Source organism: Rattus norvegicus, chromosome 8 (assembly GCF_021556685.1).
Source record: "Rattus norvegicus strain SHRSP/BbbUtx chromosome 8, alternate assembly SHRSP_T2T, whole genome shotgun sequence".
NCBI lineage: Eukaryota > Metazoa > Chordata > Mammalia > Rodentia > Muridae > Rattus > Rattus norvegicus.
The window spans coordinates 61,429,378-61,448,455 of NC_141541.1; the positions used below are offsets into that span (position 1 = coordinate 61,429,378).

The following is a 19,078-nucleotide window of genomic DNA, read 5'->3' on the forward strand; positions in this document are numbered from 1 at the left end:
AATGTAAAAAAAAGAATAATTGAACAGTGTGTACATGACAGACTTCCAAACTGCCATCATTAACATGGCGACAATCTATGAAGGCATTCTGTGTAGTTCAATACTGACATGTAGAGTGGATCCCCACTTCTTGCAGATAATAGACACCCACAAAAAGTTATTTCAAAGGCTGTCTCTTCAGACATGCCATGAATGGTAATTAAGATAAGACAAGGGACCAGAGGCAAAAGCAGCCATGTTTTACTTTATGGTTTTGACCGTTTTCCCTTTATTTACCATGAAAAGGTGGTATTTGTGGACATACCTCGTAAATACCAGTGGCCATCATAATCACATCAGGAAGAACTAAATGAAGGGTCTTAGGGCACGTGTGTCCATCAGACAAATTGTTTTTATGTAGAAAGCAAGTTTTCTGGAAAGACATTCATCGTTTTTAAATCTTTGGAAATACCTGACTTTATTATGTCGTGGAATAATTGGCTTTCTAGGAAAAAAGCACTTTCTGTGGTTGCACAGGATTGTGATTTGCCTTCTAAAATGCTGTAAGTGGGGCTTTTTGTTTGTCGGCTTTTCAATGTCTGAGAGCGACTTTCTATGAGACAATGGGACTGTGTGTGGGAGGGAGATGGCAAGTTTGGCAAATAATTCATTTCCAAGGGTAGCCTAATGCCAGCCCCTCTGTGAGTCCCTCTGAGACAAAGTGAGTTTAGGCTTCCCTGGTCTTTTAAATAAGGTAACACTTCTACGGACTCGAAAGCTCCTACCAGTTTTCCTGTTCTCGATCTTTGACAGGATTAGTCGTGAATCTTTTTCCTTCTCAGTCTTTCTTCCAGCCAAGCCAAATTCTTCCCGCAAACAGCAACAGCCAAGCAAATACTTTGGGGTTAACACTTAAGGGTAAGCCTCTCTTAGAGACAGAATTATGTAGGCTTGTTTGCTTAACAAGTCACATAGAGAGTGGGAAGGGAGAGGGGAAGAGAAGCTGCAAAGCCCGCCCCGCCCCCCAAACGCGATTGGCTCCTTGTCTGCATTTAGTCACTCACTTTGCATCTCGGTTGGACAAGTTGAGAGAAACATGTCATTAAGGTGTTGTCAAAAGGAGCCCTGTATGTGTGGGCTGGTCCCGAGGTTTGTGGTTTTAGCTTTTCAAAGGCGCGGAGCTATTATGGGCTATGGGATCAAGTTCGGGGAAAACTAGTCTTTATTATCTTGAAAAATGGCTTTGTAACAGGAGGCGCCAAGGAGCTTAAGTACACATAGCTCGCACACGGGAGAGAAAATGAAGAAAGTTCCTCAAGGGTTTGATTTTAGTTTCCTAAACGAGGAAGAAGCCAGGAAGATCCTCCAGGTACTGGAAAGAAATGAGGAACTCCGGAGGGCAGAGAAGGACAGGATCAGGTACGAAGCGAACTCCGAACTCCTCCTCTTGGGCTGGGCCTGCATCTTGTTAGTTTCCCAGGGAACCGAGGGACACCTGCTGGGACCCTGTGCAGGTGCTGCTTGGGGTGGGAAAAGGGAGCCTACGTAGTTCCTCTGGGTTTCCAGATGCCTCCTGGGGCCTCTCTCCAGGCTCTCCATCCCCAGCGAGGTTGGCGGCGAGTCCAGAACTCCGCAGGGAGGTGGGAGAAAGTAGCTTCTTCTTTGCATTTCTCTGTGCGTGGTCCCCGCTGTTCAGGACACCTGGGCTAACCTCTGCTGGGAGGGGTTCAGGCTCCGGTGCGTCACAGGCTACTCGGGATAAGGTCGGACCGTTTTTGGGCACGTGAGTTTTTGTACGGCACTCCCTAGAACTGGATCTTGGCAGCAGCTCCCTCCAAGCCAGAGGCCCAGGGCCCGAGAGAGATCGGGAACTTGCCAGAGGTCCTGTGTGTGAATGGACTTAAGACAACGTGGGGTTGGCTGTGGTGTGGTGCTGTAAGGAGGAGTTTCTACGGGATCTAGCCAATGGCCTTATTAATAAATGCAATGTTGTAGGTGAGAGAGGAATGGAGGAATAAAAAACTAGCAAATTGAGTCCAGAAGTAATTCTTGGGAGCATAAGTTGACTTTTTTTTCCCCTGCCGGAGCACGGGCCCACAGACCTATTCAAGTCTTCTGCAGTGAAGTGTGGGAGGAAATCCAAGATATCACGCAGCCCACAGTGCATGGCATAAGCTGGAGTTTAGAGAGCTGCCTTGAAGTCATTCTGGTTCCCAATTCCAATCAGCCCCTCCCACCTCCACCCTTCCCTCCCTCACCCCTAAAGAAACCCTTCCAAGGACAAACTTCCAATTATGGGACCCTCTTAGTCTTTGCAGAGACAGAAGGCACCAGACACAAGCCTCCCCCCTTCGCTCTTTCTCCTATATGACTCTCTCGGGAGGGCGGGGGCAATGGCGGTTAAAGTTTGAGAATGGAGAGTTCATCACACTCTGCTTTTTAAACTCAGGCTCAGTCCCCTCCAATCACATAAAAAGCCGCTCACTCCGAAAGCACTGGGTTCACCCTCACCCGTGAGTGCCGGTACATATGCACATTGGCCACACAGGGTGTCCCCACCCATTCAAAGATGAACATAGAAAACCTACGGCTGACTTCGAAGCATATGCAACTCGGACGCTCCCAAACTGTAGTGCTCAGAATAGGATGTTCCTTGTCCTGTAAAGGTGGCCATTATGTATGAGGGGACAGCAGGGCAGAATTAGGAAACAGTGAGAGGGAGGAGGGCTCACACTTAGGGATCAACTTGAACCTTTTAAAATTATAGTCCTCAGTGAGAATGGATGTGCTTTGGGGGTTCGGGGGTGACCCCTTCTCAGAGAAGAAGGGGGTGGTTGTGGGAAGAGCTTGGAGAGGAGGGCTGATATTGGGGCGTAAAGTGAATAAGTAGCTCCAATGTACAATCTGTTGGCACACGGTATTTATACAAGCTGCAGTCTTAGAAAGTGATACGACTTATTTTAAATTCCTTCAAGGGAATTTCTTCTGTACTGTATTAGACTTACATAAAATATGACAACTGAAGGAAAATAGATAAAGGGTATAGAGGACCTCTTTATGCTTTTACTATTGTGTATATATTGTATGTGTGTGGTGCATGTGTGTGAAATATATACACATGTGTATGCATGTGGACAGTCATGGAAGCCAAAGGAAGACAGCTAGCGCCTTACTCTATCCTTCTCTGTCTTATTCCTTTGAAACATTCCTTGAGCTAGGCAGACTGGTGGCCAACAGTCCCCAGCAGTTCTCCTGCCCTTTACCTCACAGCTCTGGGTTATAAGCGTCTGCCACAGCTGCCTTTTTCTATCCAGTGATGTCAAGATACAACCTCGAATTGTGTCTTGGGTCTATGCACACATGGCAAATGGTGAAAGCTTAGGTGTCAGGAAGACTAGAGCACATCTTGTGAGTTCATGGTGCTCGTGTCCTGAATGAAGCACTCGAAGAAGAGCCACATTGCCAAAGCAAAAGCAAATATTATAACTGATAAACTACTAAAGTAATCATCCAGTTTAAAACCTCACCCCCTGGTGCGTAAAAGCACTTTAGGGAAAGTGGGTGACTGGACCAAATGCCCAAAGTAACGACCCTGGCTCCTTCGTTTTCTTGGTTACTTCCTGGCTCCCACCGTTGAATACCCACATCTTCCCAGGATTGCCCCCCTGCTTCAGGACTGTGTTCATTCATCTCTGACGCTGACACTGGCTTGCAGAAATGGCCCAGGGTAGCACACGAGCCAGCTGCCTCTTCCGCTCATTATCTTGTAAAGTATGATCATTATATTTTCCAAATAAAATCTCACGGTGCATGACTTATGCAATCCCAGACTGTAACTTCAGAAACAGTTCAAAGGGCCTTTCTGGGAGATGCTAGGGCCTATGTAGCTCCTTAGAACCAGCTTCTTGAAGTAGGGCTCCCTTGGGTAAGACAGTAAGGCACTACTAGATAAAGGCACTTGGCGAGGTAGCTGAGAGATATGATAAACTATATTTATGATAGAATTGAAATATCAACAAGACAACTAAAAACAATTCCTATGTTAGAAAAAAAGGTGACTATTACATGGGGCCAACAATGTCAATGTGAGTGCCGTAGGAATAGTTGAAGTCCTAATGTAGGAGACAGAACTCCCCAAGAGTTCTTAATCATGTAGGGACAGGGACGTCTCCTGATCTTCATCAGTACTCAACCTCTTTGCCTTCAGTTTTTAGGGGAGGATTTACATTTAATATAATAATGTTTCTAACCCATAAGAAGTTCATTCAAATTTTAATCACCAAGATTCAAGTTGGTAAATAGGCAAAAAATCAATCACACTTGAATATAGGTAAGCAGTAAACAAAAAATGGGGCAATGTTGAGTCACAATAATAATGGAAAATTAATTTTGAGATGCCCTTGGCATGCATGTTGTTAGTGACTTAAGTAGATTTCAAACTTCCCCTAAAAGGTTTGTTTTTATTATTTTTAATTGTCTGTATATACATATTTTTGTGTGGGCATTTGCATGTGACTGCAGGTACCCATAGAAACCAAAAGAGGGGATGGAATCCTCCAGAGATGGAGTTATGGGTGGTTGTAAGTGACCTGACGTGGGTGCTGGGAACCACGGTTGGGTTCTCTGCAAAGGCAATGTGCATTCTTGACTGCTGAGCCATCTGTCCAGCCAATGCTAAACCTCACAGTGATCAAGAGCACGATTTGCATACACCTGGCCTTTGACCCAGTTATCCACTTCCTAGACATGTGTTAGTAGGAGGCTTACCTAAGAGGAGATCGCTGGGGCAGCCTTTATTAGGTACTACCTCTTATATAGCTATGGTAGTTACTGTCCTAATAATAACAGCTAACATTTACTAGGCACCTACTGTATACTGATCATTGTCCTAAACGTGCTGTACAGAGTAGATGAATATCCCAAGGAGCGTGCTAGGCACCTTTTAGTTTCCATTTCACAGAGAAGGAAACTTACATATAAAAGTTGACTGTCTTGGTAAGTAGTAGAAGCAGAATTCAAATCTAATCTATCTTAAAATTATTTTGCCTGTCAACATTGAGCAGTAGTCACAGCAATTTCTTGGGTCAAGTATTATGACATTTAACATGGTCAAGAAACTTGCCCAGGGTATTATAGTTCACAACATACGAATCTAATGTGAGCCAAGATCAATTTGGCTCTAAAAAACTTTTCTCTTTCCCACATTGAATGTATACACATTTATCTCTACATATTTACATCTGCATGGACTTTTATGTGGTTGCTTTTATTTTCATCCTAAATCTGGCCAAGCAGAAATCTTTATTTTTATAAAGCTAACAGTAGGGGCTGGAGAGTTGATTCAGTAATGAGCACTGGCTTTTTCTGAAGAAGATCTGAGTTCACTTCCTTACATCCACATGGTGGCTCACAGACAGGTTACTCCAGTTTCAGGGTATCTGACACCTCCTTCTGATTTCCACAGGCAAGGCACGCCTCGCTAATAATACCTCCAAGGATCCAGGTTCAGTGAGAGACCTTGCCGATAGATAGATAGATAGATAGATAGATAGATAGATAGATAGATAGATAGATACATACATACATACATACATACATACATACATACATACATAGACAGATAAATAGATAGGCAGAGGAGGGATTAAGGAAAACAGTTAACTTCAGCATGTATATCCACTTATTTATAAAAACATACATACACATTAAAATGCATATTGTGCATTTAAAATCAGTATCTTACATTTATTTATTTATTTATTCATTTATTTATTTATATTTATTTATTTGTGGTGGTGTTGGTGGTGGTGGTAGCATGTGCATGCTACAGTACATGTGTGGAAGTTAGAGGAAATGCACAGAAGTTGTTTCTCAGTCCACCATGTTGGTCTTAGAGATCAAACTCCAGTGGTCAGACTTGTGGGCAGACACCTTTACTCAATGAGCTATCTCTGTCCCTATATTCATTTAATTTTTTTACAATTGTTTGTCTACATGTGTGGTGTGGTGTGTGTATTCGTGTGTGCACTTGTGTGCGTGGGTTGTGTGTGCCCTCATCCTAGTACTTACATGAAAGTCAGGCAACAACTTGAAGGAGTTGGTTCTCTCCAGGAGCTCGAACTCGAACTCGGACTGTCAGGCTTGGGGGCACGTGTGATTTCTAGCTGAGCCTTCTTGCTGACCGTATATATGCATGCATTTCACAGGGCTATACTCCTAACTGTTGAAAGGGTTTCCTTGGGGTTGGGGATTTAGCTCAGTGGTAGAGCGCTTTCCTAGCCAGCGAAAGGCCCTGGGTTCAGTCCCCAGCTCTGGGGGGAAAAAAAAGAAAGCGTTTCCTCTTAGGAATAATATTTAATGGGAGGTTAACCTTCTCGTTACTATTTAATTTGTTACAGTTACAGGTTCTTTAAAAACTAATTGCTTTGTTTCGGTAATAAAGCAATGCAGACTTTGATTATTTTTGCCTTAATGTATTTTTATTAATTATTTATTATTTTATTATTTATTATCTGTTTATTTACTTTACATGTAGTATATGCGTATGGGTGTATGCCCTCCGCAGTGGGAATGTGGAAGTCACGTCACAACTCTTTGCACTTCTATCTTGCTTTTGAGGTCTCCCTTGTCATTCCTGCTGTGGGACAGCCCAGGCTAGCTGCAAGCACTGCTCTCTCTGCCTCTCATTTCCATGGCAGTGCCTGCCTGCTGAGCACACAGTCTGGCCTCTCTGTGGGTGCCGTCCTTACTTGAACGGCTTGTAGCCACTGAGCCATTTTCCCAGCCGTGTTTCTTTTTGAGACTAGCTGGGAACACACTACATTGCTTACTTAGGCTAGCCTTGAACTTTTGGCCATCCTCCTGTCTGAGACTCCTGGGTGCTAGGATGGGAGACATGAGCTCTGCTCGCAGGCTGTAAATACTTTCTTTTAAAGGAATGTCTAGTAACCTGTCTGCCCTTGTCACTGTCTCTGTAGTATTATGGAGAAGTGTTGATTCCTGGTGGTCAAGGATTATTTTGGGTGGAGTTGGACACTTGGTAGTCAGTCCATGCCTAGCTACACCAATGGAACCACCGTGTAAAGAATACAAAGTAAGGGGGAGAGAGATGTGGGCAACCACATGGAAACAGAAAGTCAGATTGAGGCTAGTCTAAAAATATTTTCTCATTCCCACAGATGATCTTAAAAACCAAGAAATGAACGTCAAGGCATGGGGGGGGGGCAGTCAGGCTAGGTCAGTATGAGCCTGTTTCCCTTTTTACTCTCTGCAGGGGTGGTGATGGTGAGACTGTGCCTTCCACACCCAGGGGAGAAATCTACCGCAGTCACACACGCGAGTGCGTGTGCAGTAAGTTGCTGCCCAGGCTGTGAATTTGAGAAGCACAGCTCATCTCCTCCCACTCCTGCCTTCCAGAATCTTTCCTTGTTGACACTGCCAGTGGCCCTGCTTTAAAGGCTGTACTTCAGTCAATTAGCACATCATAGTAGTCCGCTTCCCCAAGCCCTGTGTTAGGCTTCTAATGGTGGAAGAATTGGAGGGCTGTTGTGACCAAAGACCCCACCGCCAAAAGACGATTGTGATTTTTTTTTTAATATTAGCATTGACTTTGCCTTAATTTAGCTTTTAGAAAGCACACTCAACAGTAGTTGAAGGAATAGGGGGATGGGAAAAGACTAACGGAGGCATGTGACCTACTCTGGCTGCTACTCTCCCATCCCTCATCACGCTGGGTTTACTTTTAAATCTATGTTTATTATTTACATGAAAACGGAGTCTATAACCCTTGAGAGTGTCTTCCTCAACTCAGAAAGGTGCCATACAGATGTCGCCAGTTGTTGTATACACCAGGAATCCGTTCCTTTGCAGGGCTGAGTACTACTCCACTGCATACATGTACCATAGGTGATTACTTCACCCACTGAGGAACATTTTAGATTATTTCCAGATTTGGGTGACCTTGAATAGAAGTCCTACAAACATTTATACACACTATTGTATGAACATAAGTGTTTATAAGGAACGTTCTTGCCAGAGTCTGTTTTTGAATTCAAATAGTATTTGCAAAGTTATTTTCCCTAATGGCTGTAATATATTGTATTCCTATTAGTAGAATATGAGAGTTTTGTCTTAGTTACTCAGGCTACTATAATAAAATAGTACAGTATAGATAATCTATAAGCACAAGAAGTTTATGTTCACAGTTCTGAACAGTTCTGGGAAGTCTAATATTGATTATTAAATGTTTTCACTATTTTTATTTTACCCTATTTTATAAGCATGTGATATTATCATATTCTATTTTGCATTTCCTAATGACTAATAATAAACACGTTCATGTGGTTGTCCACCTTCCATGTATCCTCTTTGATGTCTCTTTAAATTTCTGCATATTTTTAATTGAATTGTTTGTTTTCTTACTGTTGTGGTTTTTTTTTTCTTTATGTATTCTGGACACTATCGTGGTGTAATACACTTTTACAAGCATTTTCTCCCAGATGTAGCTCCCCTCATAGTATCTTTGTAGAACAACAACAAAGTCATTTTTATGACATCCGATATACAAAGGTTTCTCTTGTGAATTATGCTTTTGGTAACAGTCTGAGAGCTCTCTGCCAAACGCAAGAGCACAGAATTTTTCCCCTACTCTTTAAAGGGCTTTTCTTTTGAGTTTTATGTCTTGGATAAATATTTTCATGCATAGTATGCAGTTTAGTTTGGGCCCTATCTTCTTTCCTAGCTATGGATGCCCAGTTATCCCAGTGTATCTCTTAGAAAGAAATTCCTCCTTCACTGACTTGCTTCTTTGCCTATATAAAAGTATATTTTGGGATGTGTTTCTTGACTCTGTCCTACTTTATTGTCTATATGCTATTTCCTCAATAAATACTACATGTGTTTGGTTCCCATGAATTTATAGTAAATTTTAACATCAAAATTATAAAAATAGGGGCTGGAGAGACGGCTCAGTGGTTAAGAGCACTCAGTGCTTTCAGAGTTCCAGAGCTCAATTCCCAGCAACCACATGGTGACTCACAACCATCTGTAATGAGATCTGATGCCCCCTTCTGGAGTGTCTGAAGACAGTGACGGTGTATACATAAAATCTTTTTTTTAAAAATTAGAAAAATAACTATTTGCCTGTTATTTAGTTCCTTTACTTTTCTGTGTCAGAGTTTTAGATTTACCTCATGTTATTAGTACAACAATGAGGATCTTGTGTCCCAACACTCTGCTAAACTCATGTAGAGGTGGTTTTATTTCCTCTTGTCTGGCAGGTATGTCTTTCATCCTTCTTGCCTAATGTTAGTTAAAACTTCCAACATGGAGCTGGAGAGATGGCTCATCAGTTAAGAGCATTCACTGGCTGCTCTTCCAGAGGACCTCGGTCCAGTTCCCAGCACCCACATTGCAGCTCACAACTGTCTGTAATGCCTGTTCTAGAGTATTATGCGCGGGCACACACACACACACACACACACACACACACACACACACACACTTCCAACATGGCATTGAACAGGGCTGAAAAGGTACACATCCTTGCCTTGACTCAGAACTGCCAGTCTTCTGGTGTTACGTGTGGTATTGCTTAATGATTTTCTGATGGATGCTCTGATTTAATTTCTTGCTGCTAAGGCTTTTGATCAAATGCTTTAGAGACACCACTTAATGCGCTCATGTGGTTTTGCATCTTTAGACCTGATACAGTGTTTACAGAAACCACTTCTAAAATACCAAATCAACATTGCTATTGCAGAATGAACTTTTTTTAAAACGTACGCTGGTCTGACCTGGGTTTCTCAGTGTGGCCTTGGAGAGAGGACTATTACATAGATAGTTGACTGAAAAGGGGATCACTGAGGTGCATCCTACTGTAATGAGGCTGATATCCTCATTTAGAATAATCTGGACACAAGGGGCAGGCATAAGAGAAAGCCATGTGCAGACTGCCATTATAGTTAAACAAGGAATGAATGGTCAGGACGGGGGATGGTCCTTTGGAGGAAGCAGGACCCTGTCCTACTTTGACCTTGACCTCCAGAACTGTAGGGTCATAACCCATGTGCAGCCACACAGTTTCTTTATTGACACTTTATTGCAGGGCTTTCTTACCACCAGGCCAGCACTCAGGCACACTCTCAAGGCACCCCATTGGCCATAGTTAAAATGTGGTTTGATAATGTTTCCTTAGAGGTTTTGGCGTCTGGATTGGTGAAAGATACTGATAAACTAATATATGTCTCTTGTCGCTTTGCTTTGTTTTTGAGACAGTCTTATGTATCGCCCAATCTATCCTCATATGTTGTAGCCCAGGCTGGCCTGAAACTCCTGGTCCTCTTGACTTGTCATCCGAGCATTGGGATTGCCGATGAGCCGCTATGCCATGCTTCTGGGTTTTGTCTGTTTAAACGTTGAGTAAGTCTCGCTGTGTTACAGATTCTCTTCTGTTCCTGTGAGGGGTGGTGTAGCTTCTTCTGTAAACAGTTGGTAAAAGGCCCTGGTACTAGAGTTTTGTTTTCTGTAAGTTTTAAATAATAAATTCAATTTCTTTAATGATACCCGGCTTTTCCAGACAGGTTACCCTGCATAAGTTGTGTAGTTGATGGTTTCAAAGAAATAAGTCCATTTCGCTTCTATTTTCATATTGATGTGTACGAGATTCTTGTATCGTGTTTCTGACAGGCTACCTTAATAGCGTCATCTTTTTGACATGCAACTTCTATCACGATGTGGGTGCACTTATTTAGGTCCACCATGCTGTTTCCTCTTCATTATTTTTATACTCTCCTGCCTGCAACATTAAACTATTTAAATATTTCTTTATTATTTTAATATTTAAAATTATTAATTATTACTTATTTAACATATTTATTATGTGGAGAAGGGTATGCACATGGGCCATAGCACACAATGTGGAGGTCAGAGGATGATTTGACTGAGGTGGTTCTCTCCCTTTACCACTCGGTTCCCAAGGATCAAACTCATGCCCTCAGGTGTCAAGTGCCTCTGTAGCTGAGCTTCTCACTGCCCCCTTACAGCTGCTTTAAGCATTTTTTTCAAATTTGTTTACTGAAGATTTTGCTGTTTATGTGTTTATATGTTTTGGTGGTTGTTCTGGTAATACACACACACACACACACACACACACACATCTTTTCACAGGTAACTTATAAATCACTATTTAACATGAAATGTAGGCAATCACTATTACAGAGGTCAGTTTACCCCCTTATGTCTGTTTTACGTGGTGTTTGCTTGATGTATTAGAACTATGTATAGTGGAAATCCTATCAAGTGATGGTATGATTTTTGCTTTTAGCGTTCAAATATACTTTATGGAGCTCATTAAAATATTAATTTATTTCATAGTTCCTTCTGTCTGTGAGTTTGTACCTATTGATTTAACAACCTAGCATCTAACTACATCTCCGTACCCATCCACCCACCTATCCATCCGTCCAGATTGAAGGTCAGCCAGATGGCTTTGCCCTACACTGCTAAGTGTTGTTCGAGATTCACTCCCAGCCCATGGGTCAAAACTATAAAAGGGAACTGTGTCTTTACTCAGTGTATGCATGCATTTTCTTATCAATATTCTCTGAACAATGCATTAAAACCGTCATATTTTATAGCATTGCATTGCATTTGGTGTTAGGTTTTTTTTTAATTCCCTCATGATTTTCATAGTACTTTATACAGATAGGAGTGCTCATGTGTGCATTTGCTCTTTATTCCTGGGCTCCTGGCATCTATGCAGATAGCCTGCTGATGACAAATGCTGCTTCACTTCTTTTGCCAGTGTCTTTCGCCCTGGTTCCTGGGGGATGTTTCACTGGGCAGGGCATTGGAGTGAGCTATTCTTTTCCCTTGGCACTTTACTGAGTCACCCCTGAGATGTTTCTCTCTATGCTGTCTTCCTTATACATCATGTTATTTCATTGAAATAAGGCCTCATTTAGCCTAGGCTAGCCTTGAACTAATTATGAGGCTAATGCTGGCCTCGAAGGCCTGTTTGATTCTCCTGACTCTGCCTCCCAAACCTGGGGTTACAGGCATGTGCCACCATGCCTGGGGTCTCTTCATACCTTTTAGCTCCCTAGAGCCCTTTCTCAGTCCTCCATCTTCCGGTAAGATGCGGGGGGCGGGAGGGGGGTATCAAACCCAGATAGGGGAGTTGCCATACAGTCTCAGAACCACAGCTCCTCTAGTCAAAACAGTTTCCTACCCTTAGTGTTTTAGCAGTGTGCATGTTTGCTGTCCCTGCCTTTGCTCCCAGGAGACCCTTTTCCTGCACCTCCCCTTTTCCTACACTTTATATCCAAATTAGAGGCACCTTCTGGATATCCCTGGCTTATTCCAGTTCCTCCTCTAGGAGTCAGTTGGAATCCAGCTGAAAAACAGAAGGTATTCTGTGTGTCAGGTAGAATGGAGCACAGTGAATTGGCCATGTATCCACAGAGAGAACCAGCAAAACAAATGAGGGACAGTGATGGCCAGCCAGAGGAGGGCAGTGCAAGGAGCCTGTAGCACAGAAGCTGCAGAAGCCATAGCATTCTGGAAAGCAGTTCTTCTCAAGTAGTGGGAAGGAAAAGACCATTGAATGTAGGTTTTCTTGTGTTGGCCAAGTTCAAGCTAGCAATAGTTATAAACAATCAGCTTGCAAAATCCCCAATATTTAATAATGAGAGCCCGTCTAAAACTCACTGTTTAGAGACAAAAAGGGGACTTGCTGGTGTTCTCCAAGCCTCTAGCTCCTTCAAGAGAAGCAGGAACTATGGCATGTGTGATCAGGGGTTTGAAGATGGCAGGGTCATTTGCAGAAGTTCTCCATAGTAAGTCAATTGAGGAAAGGGAGCAAACCTTTGACTTTCCTCTTTCCTCCAAACCCACCGGTTCCTGCAGGATTACAGTAGGAAGCAGAGGGGCAGGTTATGAGAGCCTGGGAAGTGTAGCCTGCAGGTGTCCACTCCCAGTAGTGTGTCTATCCCTCTTTCCCTGCCATGGCTGTCCCATCCTTTGCCCTTTGTTCTTTCTTTACACTCTGCAATTTGGGAGATTCCTATCCTATTGTGGCTTCCCCTACCTGCTCCCTGCCTTGCTCCCTTCTGGGAGGAGCATTCCCTTCCCAGAAAGGGACTGTGACCAGGTACTGTCAGACATGCGAAAGTCATCGTCTTTGAGCGTAGACTCGGGGTACCTTAGGTACTGGAGGTTCTTGGGGCTGAAACTGAAAACTGAAGGACTTGAAACTGGGAGACTTCCAGGCACAGGCTGCTCAGAGCCCATTCCCACTCTTCCCAGGGTGCCTTTGACTCTGAGTATCTTCTGACTGGCTGATCCTCCTTGGCTCAGATTCTGGGTGAGGGACATAACCAAGCCCGTTACTTACACCCACGATAGGCTGCCCTAAGCGAGGACAGGCACCCACTCTGAGGTACCCCCTGTATGAAGCTTCATGTTGGGCTGTCTAAGCAGATACTGCAGACCACTGGGTTCAGCTGAAATGATGCAGTGCCGCTGTGGTGGGCACGAGACTCACCTGCCTTCTCCACTTACACGCAACTCCTCCTCTGTGTGTCTGTTCCAAGGCCATCAACACGTCTGCTGAGTATGGTTCACATCTGTGATGACGTGTCTTCAGCTGTGGTGAGTCTTAGCTGTGGCTGAAGTGAAAATGATTTACGAAACTCTCAAAACTACCAACCTCAGGATTCTCTCTCTCTCTCTCTCTCTCTCTCTCTCTCTCTCCTTTTCTTCCTTATTTAATATCTGAGGTTCTAGGATTCAGGTCCCTGCTCAGTCCCTATTTGCCATGGATGTGAATTTGAGTTCATGAGGAAGCCTCAGAGTCTTGAATGTAAATTTTTATCAGGGAGGCTAGGGCTCCAAGAAGCCTACTGGAAGCTTCAAGGACCCAGTACGCCGCATGGGCTGGGCTTCTATTAGGAACAGCTCCACACAAGCATCAAACACATTTACAAGAAATAGAGGGTTTGATTATAGACCACCAGGGAGCACAAAGACAAAGGGATAGGGATAGAAAGAGGTGGAACTATAGGCAGCCCACGCGTCCCATGAAACACACATTCCAGCACCTGAGCTGGGAAGCCTGCTTCCCAGACCCTTCCTCCTGTCCTTAGTGTGCCGAGGCTCAGCCTGCTCCTAGGTGCCGAATGTGCCTTTCTCTCAGACACTGCTGTCTGCAGCGTCCTTTATCCTTTGGCGATTTTATTCACGTATACAAGATATTCTATCCACCCCCCACGCCACCTCCTCCTGGACACATGCCAAAACGGGCCCCTCCCACATGAATGCCCCCGCCCCCACCCCAGCACCCACTGAGTCTAGGTAGCACCGCCTGCTGGAGCGTTGACTGATCTTGTCGGTTTGATCTTGTGCAAGTCTTATGCAGATAACCACAGCGGCAGTGTGCCTGTCAGTTCAGCAGACATGTTGTGTCTGTAAGGTAGTATTCACAGCACATTTTCCCATACTCTTACACTTGCTTCCCCGTTTCGGCAGTGTTCCGTTAGCCTTTGAGGGGGTGATGCACGTGTCATTGTGTGGCTGTGCACTTGCTTATTCTCAGCTCTTTGTTAATCCGTGCTACGGCACACGGCAGTAAAGGCCTCCCTGGCCAGGGTTGAGGGCAGCACTAATCTTTGATTATAGCCATACATATTTAGAAGGCAGTTTCTAACATGTCCATTTAGCAAATTACCGTTACAGCAGTAGCTAACCCCCTGGGCCTGTGACCTATTGACCATGGAGCACTGATCAGATTTACGGTGCATCCAGGTATGTGGAGCATCCTTTTGAAAGCTCCTCAGGTGACACTAATGTATACTGAGGGATCTGACAGGTCCCCGGTCACTTGGTTCATGTACTTCATCTGTCCGGTCTTTCCTACACTCCACTCCTTTGTGTGAGTTTGAGAGACTGGTAATATTTCAGGAAATCCTGTTCTAGGGAGGAAAAAGTCTGGGGTCCTGCCATGGACCTGTTGAAAGGGCTGTGCCTAATGCAACATAGTGAAATTGGTGTTTGGTATTTTTTCATTTTAAAGTTTCCTGACAGGATCAAAGTTACCTTCTGCCCCAAAAGCCGCTTAGTCAGGCAACTGGAAGAATCACCTTTTGCTTTCACTGTTTTTATCTCACAGATCCCCTTCCTCCTGAGCTCAGGCTGCTGTACACACAGAGGCTGGAATGGCCACAAGCTGCTTAGGTTCTGGCCTTAAGAACTGACTTCCTTAAGCCCCACTACAGGGTGTGGTCGTTCTTCACCTTGACTGTTGAAAGTTTGAGCTCAGTACCTATTTCTTACACGGCTGCCATTGTATCCTGTGGCTCTCTTCTCCCGAATGCCATGAAGATGTAAAAACTGAGTATATATTTATATATGTGGAGGTCGTTTTAACTTGTTAGCGGGATTGTAATGTCTGTACTTGAGCTTGCACTTACGTTGTGCCTTTTCCTGGGGTGGATGAATATCTATTCATCCTAATTAAAGCACTAGCAAATGTCAAATAAATAACCCCAGCAAGGTTGAGCTTAGCAGACTGGGGAGTTAGCAGGACTAGGGGTGAGGGATTAGCTACAGAGTGTGGGTTTCTGAAGGCAGCTGCAACACTGAGAAGCTCACACCAGAACGAGTGATCCCCAGAACCTCCGAATGGCTCGCTTCGCAAGAGGTCAGTCTCCTTTCTTGGGTAGTGGTTACTGTTTATATAACCTTAGGGAGGCAACTTGCTGTCTTGTAAGTTTTAGGAGCTTCCTGGGCTTATGAAGTTCATTTACTTCCAGAGTCTTCAAAGACATTTGTAGAGCCATTTGGAAGACAAGGCTATACAATTTAGAAGTTCCTCTGTAAGACTAAGAGGCAAGATCTCTGCTTGCTAAGAGTTGTCCCTGAGTAGCTGTTGGCACTTTAGTCCTTGATGTATAAAAAGAAAAACTCCTATATGCATGGGAAGTGGTTGGAAATGGCCCTGTTCTCCACTGGGAAGTGTGTAAGCAAGAATATGGCTACCCCTTCAATGTCATCAGGCAGTCTCCCTACCCACTCACCACTGTTCAGTCTTTTTTTTTTTTTTTTTTTTGGTTCTTTTTTTCGGAGCTGGGGACTGAACCCAGGGCCTTGCGCTTCCTAGGCAAGCGCTCTACCACTGAGCTAAATCCCCAACCCCTGTTCAGTCTTAACTACAGATACAGCACTGGCTCCAGAGAAGGTAACTGGAAAGGCCAATAAATTAGGTCATGTCTATCCACAGCTGTTTAATTACCTAGCCTCTGCCATCCAGGCAGATACCTTTAAACATTTATGAGTAACATATCCCCTCCAAGCTGTCTCTTCCTTCAAAGCCACCTTCTCCAGGTTCTGCTGAGGTCCACTTCTAGCTCTCTGCACATCACCACCCCAGCGTTCTTCTTACTTTCTCATATGTTGACATTTAACACGTTTTCTATGCTACTGAGTTTTCTGAGGGGAGTCCTCTGGGATAATCCAATCCATGAATGTATTGTGTGTACATGTGTGTGCATGTGTGGATGCATTTTTGTGGAGGTCAGAAGTCGACATCAGAAACTTTCACCAGTTGCTTTCCACCTTATGTTTTTCAGTGAGCCTGGAGCTTGTCCACTTAGCTAGACTGGCTGGCCAGGTTGCTTTGGGGGTTCCTGCCTCTATCCTCCAAGCACTGGGGTCACTGGGGATGCCATGCCTGCCTGGCATTTGCCTGCGTTCTGGGAAGTCAAACTCTGGCCTCGCTGCCTGCATGGAAAATGCTTTTCTAGCTGAACTATCTCCCTAGCCCATGTAAGTTTTTATTAAAACAATTTCCACATATCTAAAAACCAATTTGTAAGTATTATAAATACTACAATTTCCAAACAATCAATGACCCTTCAAAATAGAGATGATTTTCATTTGTGTTTCTCCTTTCTCTCTCTCTCTCTCTCTCTCTCTCTCTCTCTCTCTCTCTCTCTCTCTCTCTCTCTCTCTCTCTTTGTGTGTGTGTGTGTGTGTGTGTGTGTGTGTGTGTGTGTGTGTGTTTTATTGAAGGTCAGAGACTAACGAGGATAAGGAACTGTTTCTCAGGAGTCATTTGCTTGGTTTTGAGACAGTCTCTTGCTGGCTGGGATCTGAGTAGACTGTCTCTGCCTCCCCAGGACCAAGATTACCAGTGTGTGCCACTGTGTCTGGCTTTTAAAAGATGGGTTCTGGGGAGTCAAATTTGGTTCCTCATGGGTGTAAGGCAAGCATGCTACTGATGGAGCTGTCATCTGAATCCCGGGGATGGTTTTATGACACAAGTGGTACCAATGTCTTTTGTCTCCTGCTCACTTCGGCTCCACTTCTTTGGTACTGCAGGCACCCACTGGTCACAGTCCCCTCACATGAACACTGTACCTCCATAAGTAGGTCAGGTCAGGAGGTGACCCAGAGCCTGGCTACTTCTTTACCTTGGATATTTTCTTCCTGGGAAGCAGGAGTTTGGGAGTGTAATTCAGGCAGCCATCAGCATTACAACTTCACTTCCTTTCAGAGCTGACAAGTTTGACTAGCACCTCTATCTGGTTGTTACAGCAATTATCTTTGGAACCTGTCACAGATTCAGGGTTCAGGTTCCTCCTGTTAGTGCTTCAGTGCACCAAGGACAGGTTGGGGAGCTCTGTCCCTCTCTTTCATGACAGCACCACGGGATGGATGTGCATCGGAATTTAGCAGCACTGCAGCAGCAAGCATTTACTCTGTGGTAGGTCTATCTGAGCCCTTGCTGGGCCGAGTTGCAAAGATACAAAAATCCCCTCTAAAATCTTTCAACCTGGTGAGGATTTAAGTGCCATATAGTCAGCAATCAATATCCATGGGGGACTGATGCCAGCACCTACCTACCATAGGGGATTGGTGCCAGCACCTACCTACCATGGGGGATTGGTGCCAGCACCTACCGTCAGATGTCAAAATCCACAGATACTGAAGTCCCCTATTTATGTATATGAGTACACTGTAGCTGTCCTCAGACACATCAGAAGAGGGCATCAGATCCCATTACAGATGGTTGTAAGCCGCTATGTCATTGCTGGAAATTGAACTCAGGACCTCTGGAAGAGCAACCAGTGTGAAGTCCCCTATTTAAAATGATGTGGGGCTGGAGAGGTGGCTTAGTGGTTAAGAGCACTAATTGCTTTCCAGTGGTGCTGAGTTCAATTCCCAGCAACCACATCTAATGGGATCAGCGACAGTGTGCCCATATTCATAAAATAAATAAATAAATCCTTAAAAAAAACAAAAATAAAATGATGTACATAAGCATTTATCTACAATATGTGGCCACTCTACCACTGTAAGTCCTCTTTGGATACTTATAATAATATTTAACCCGATTTAAATGCTATGAAAATCATTATACTCTACTCTCTAGAGAATAATGACTAAAAAGCATCTGAGTTTCATACATATTTAAAAATTTATTTTTCAAATATTGTTAATTGATGGTTTTTGTATCCCTGGGTGTAGAACCCAGGAATGGTGAGGGCCAACCATACTCACTCCTATGTGGTAAATGATGAGGCAGTTATGTCTAGGAGCCCTGATGTCATTGAATACCGCACTGGAGGAGATGATGATTGGGCTGAGTCTGGAGAGAGCTGAGGGCTGGGTAGAGGTGGAAAGGGTCCTGGACATACAATGTGTAATGTTGGCAAGACTAGGCTTTGTGGAAAACCACAGTGAGATGCAGCCAGAATTCACAGGCCAGACCACCAGGATACGAAGTAAGAGGCAACCATGAGAGTTAGGACACAGAGGAGGATCATGGGAGGCCCCTGTGCCAGGCCAAACCCTGGGCTTGATAAAGCAGAAGGTGAGGGGGAGCCCGGACACAGTCAGAACAGCAGAGTAGTGAAGTCGGCCTTTCCTTGTGGGTAGTTAGCGCTGCGTCACGCCTGGATTAAGAAATTTTCTGTATAAAAGTTTAATGCCTTCTAAAGTTCCTGTGTCAGGAATTTATGTGTCAGTGCTGTAATGCTGGGAGGTGGAACCCTGTAGAGGTGACTGGGTCATAAGGGTTATGTTCATCTAAATAGACTGT

The 19,078-nt window shown here is 44.1% G+C and overlaps 1 protein-coding gene across 1 annotated transcript in view; it reads left to right on the forward strand.

Moving 5' to 3' along the window:
* Window positions 1-1,132: 1,132 nt before the first annotated feature.
* Window positions 1,133-19,078, forward strand: part of Exph5 (exophilin 5) — a 76,663-nt gene continuing 58,717 nt past the window's right edge. The window contains 1 exon segment of the mRNA NM_001427285.1: window positions 1,133-1,398. Coding sequence (NP_001414214.1) covers window positions 1,280-1,398 — 119 coding nt within the window. The 5' untranslated portion in view covers window positions 1,133-1,279.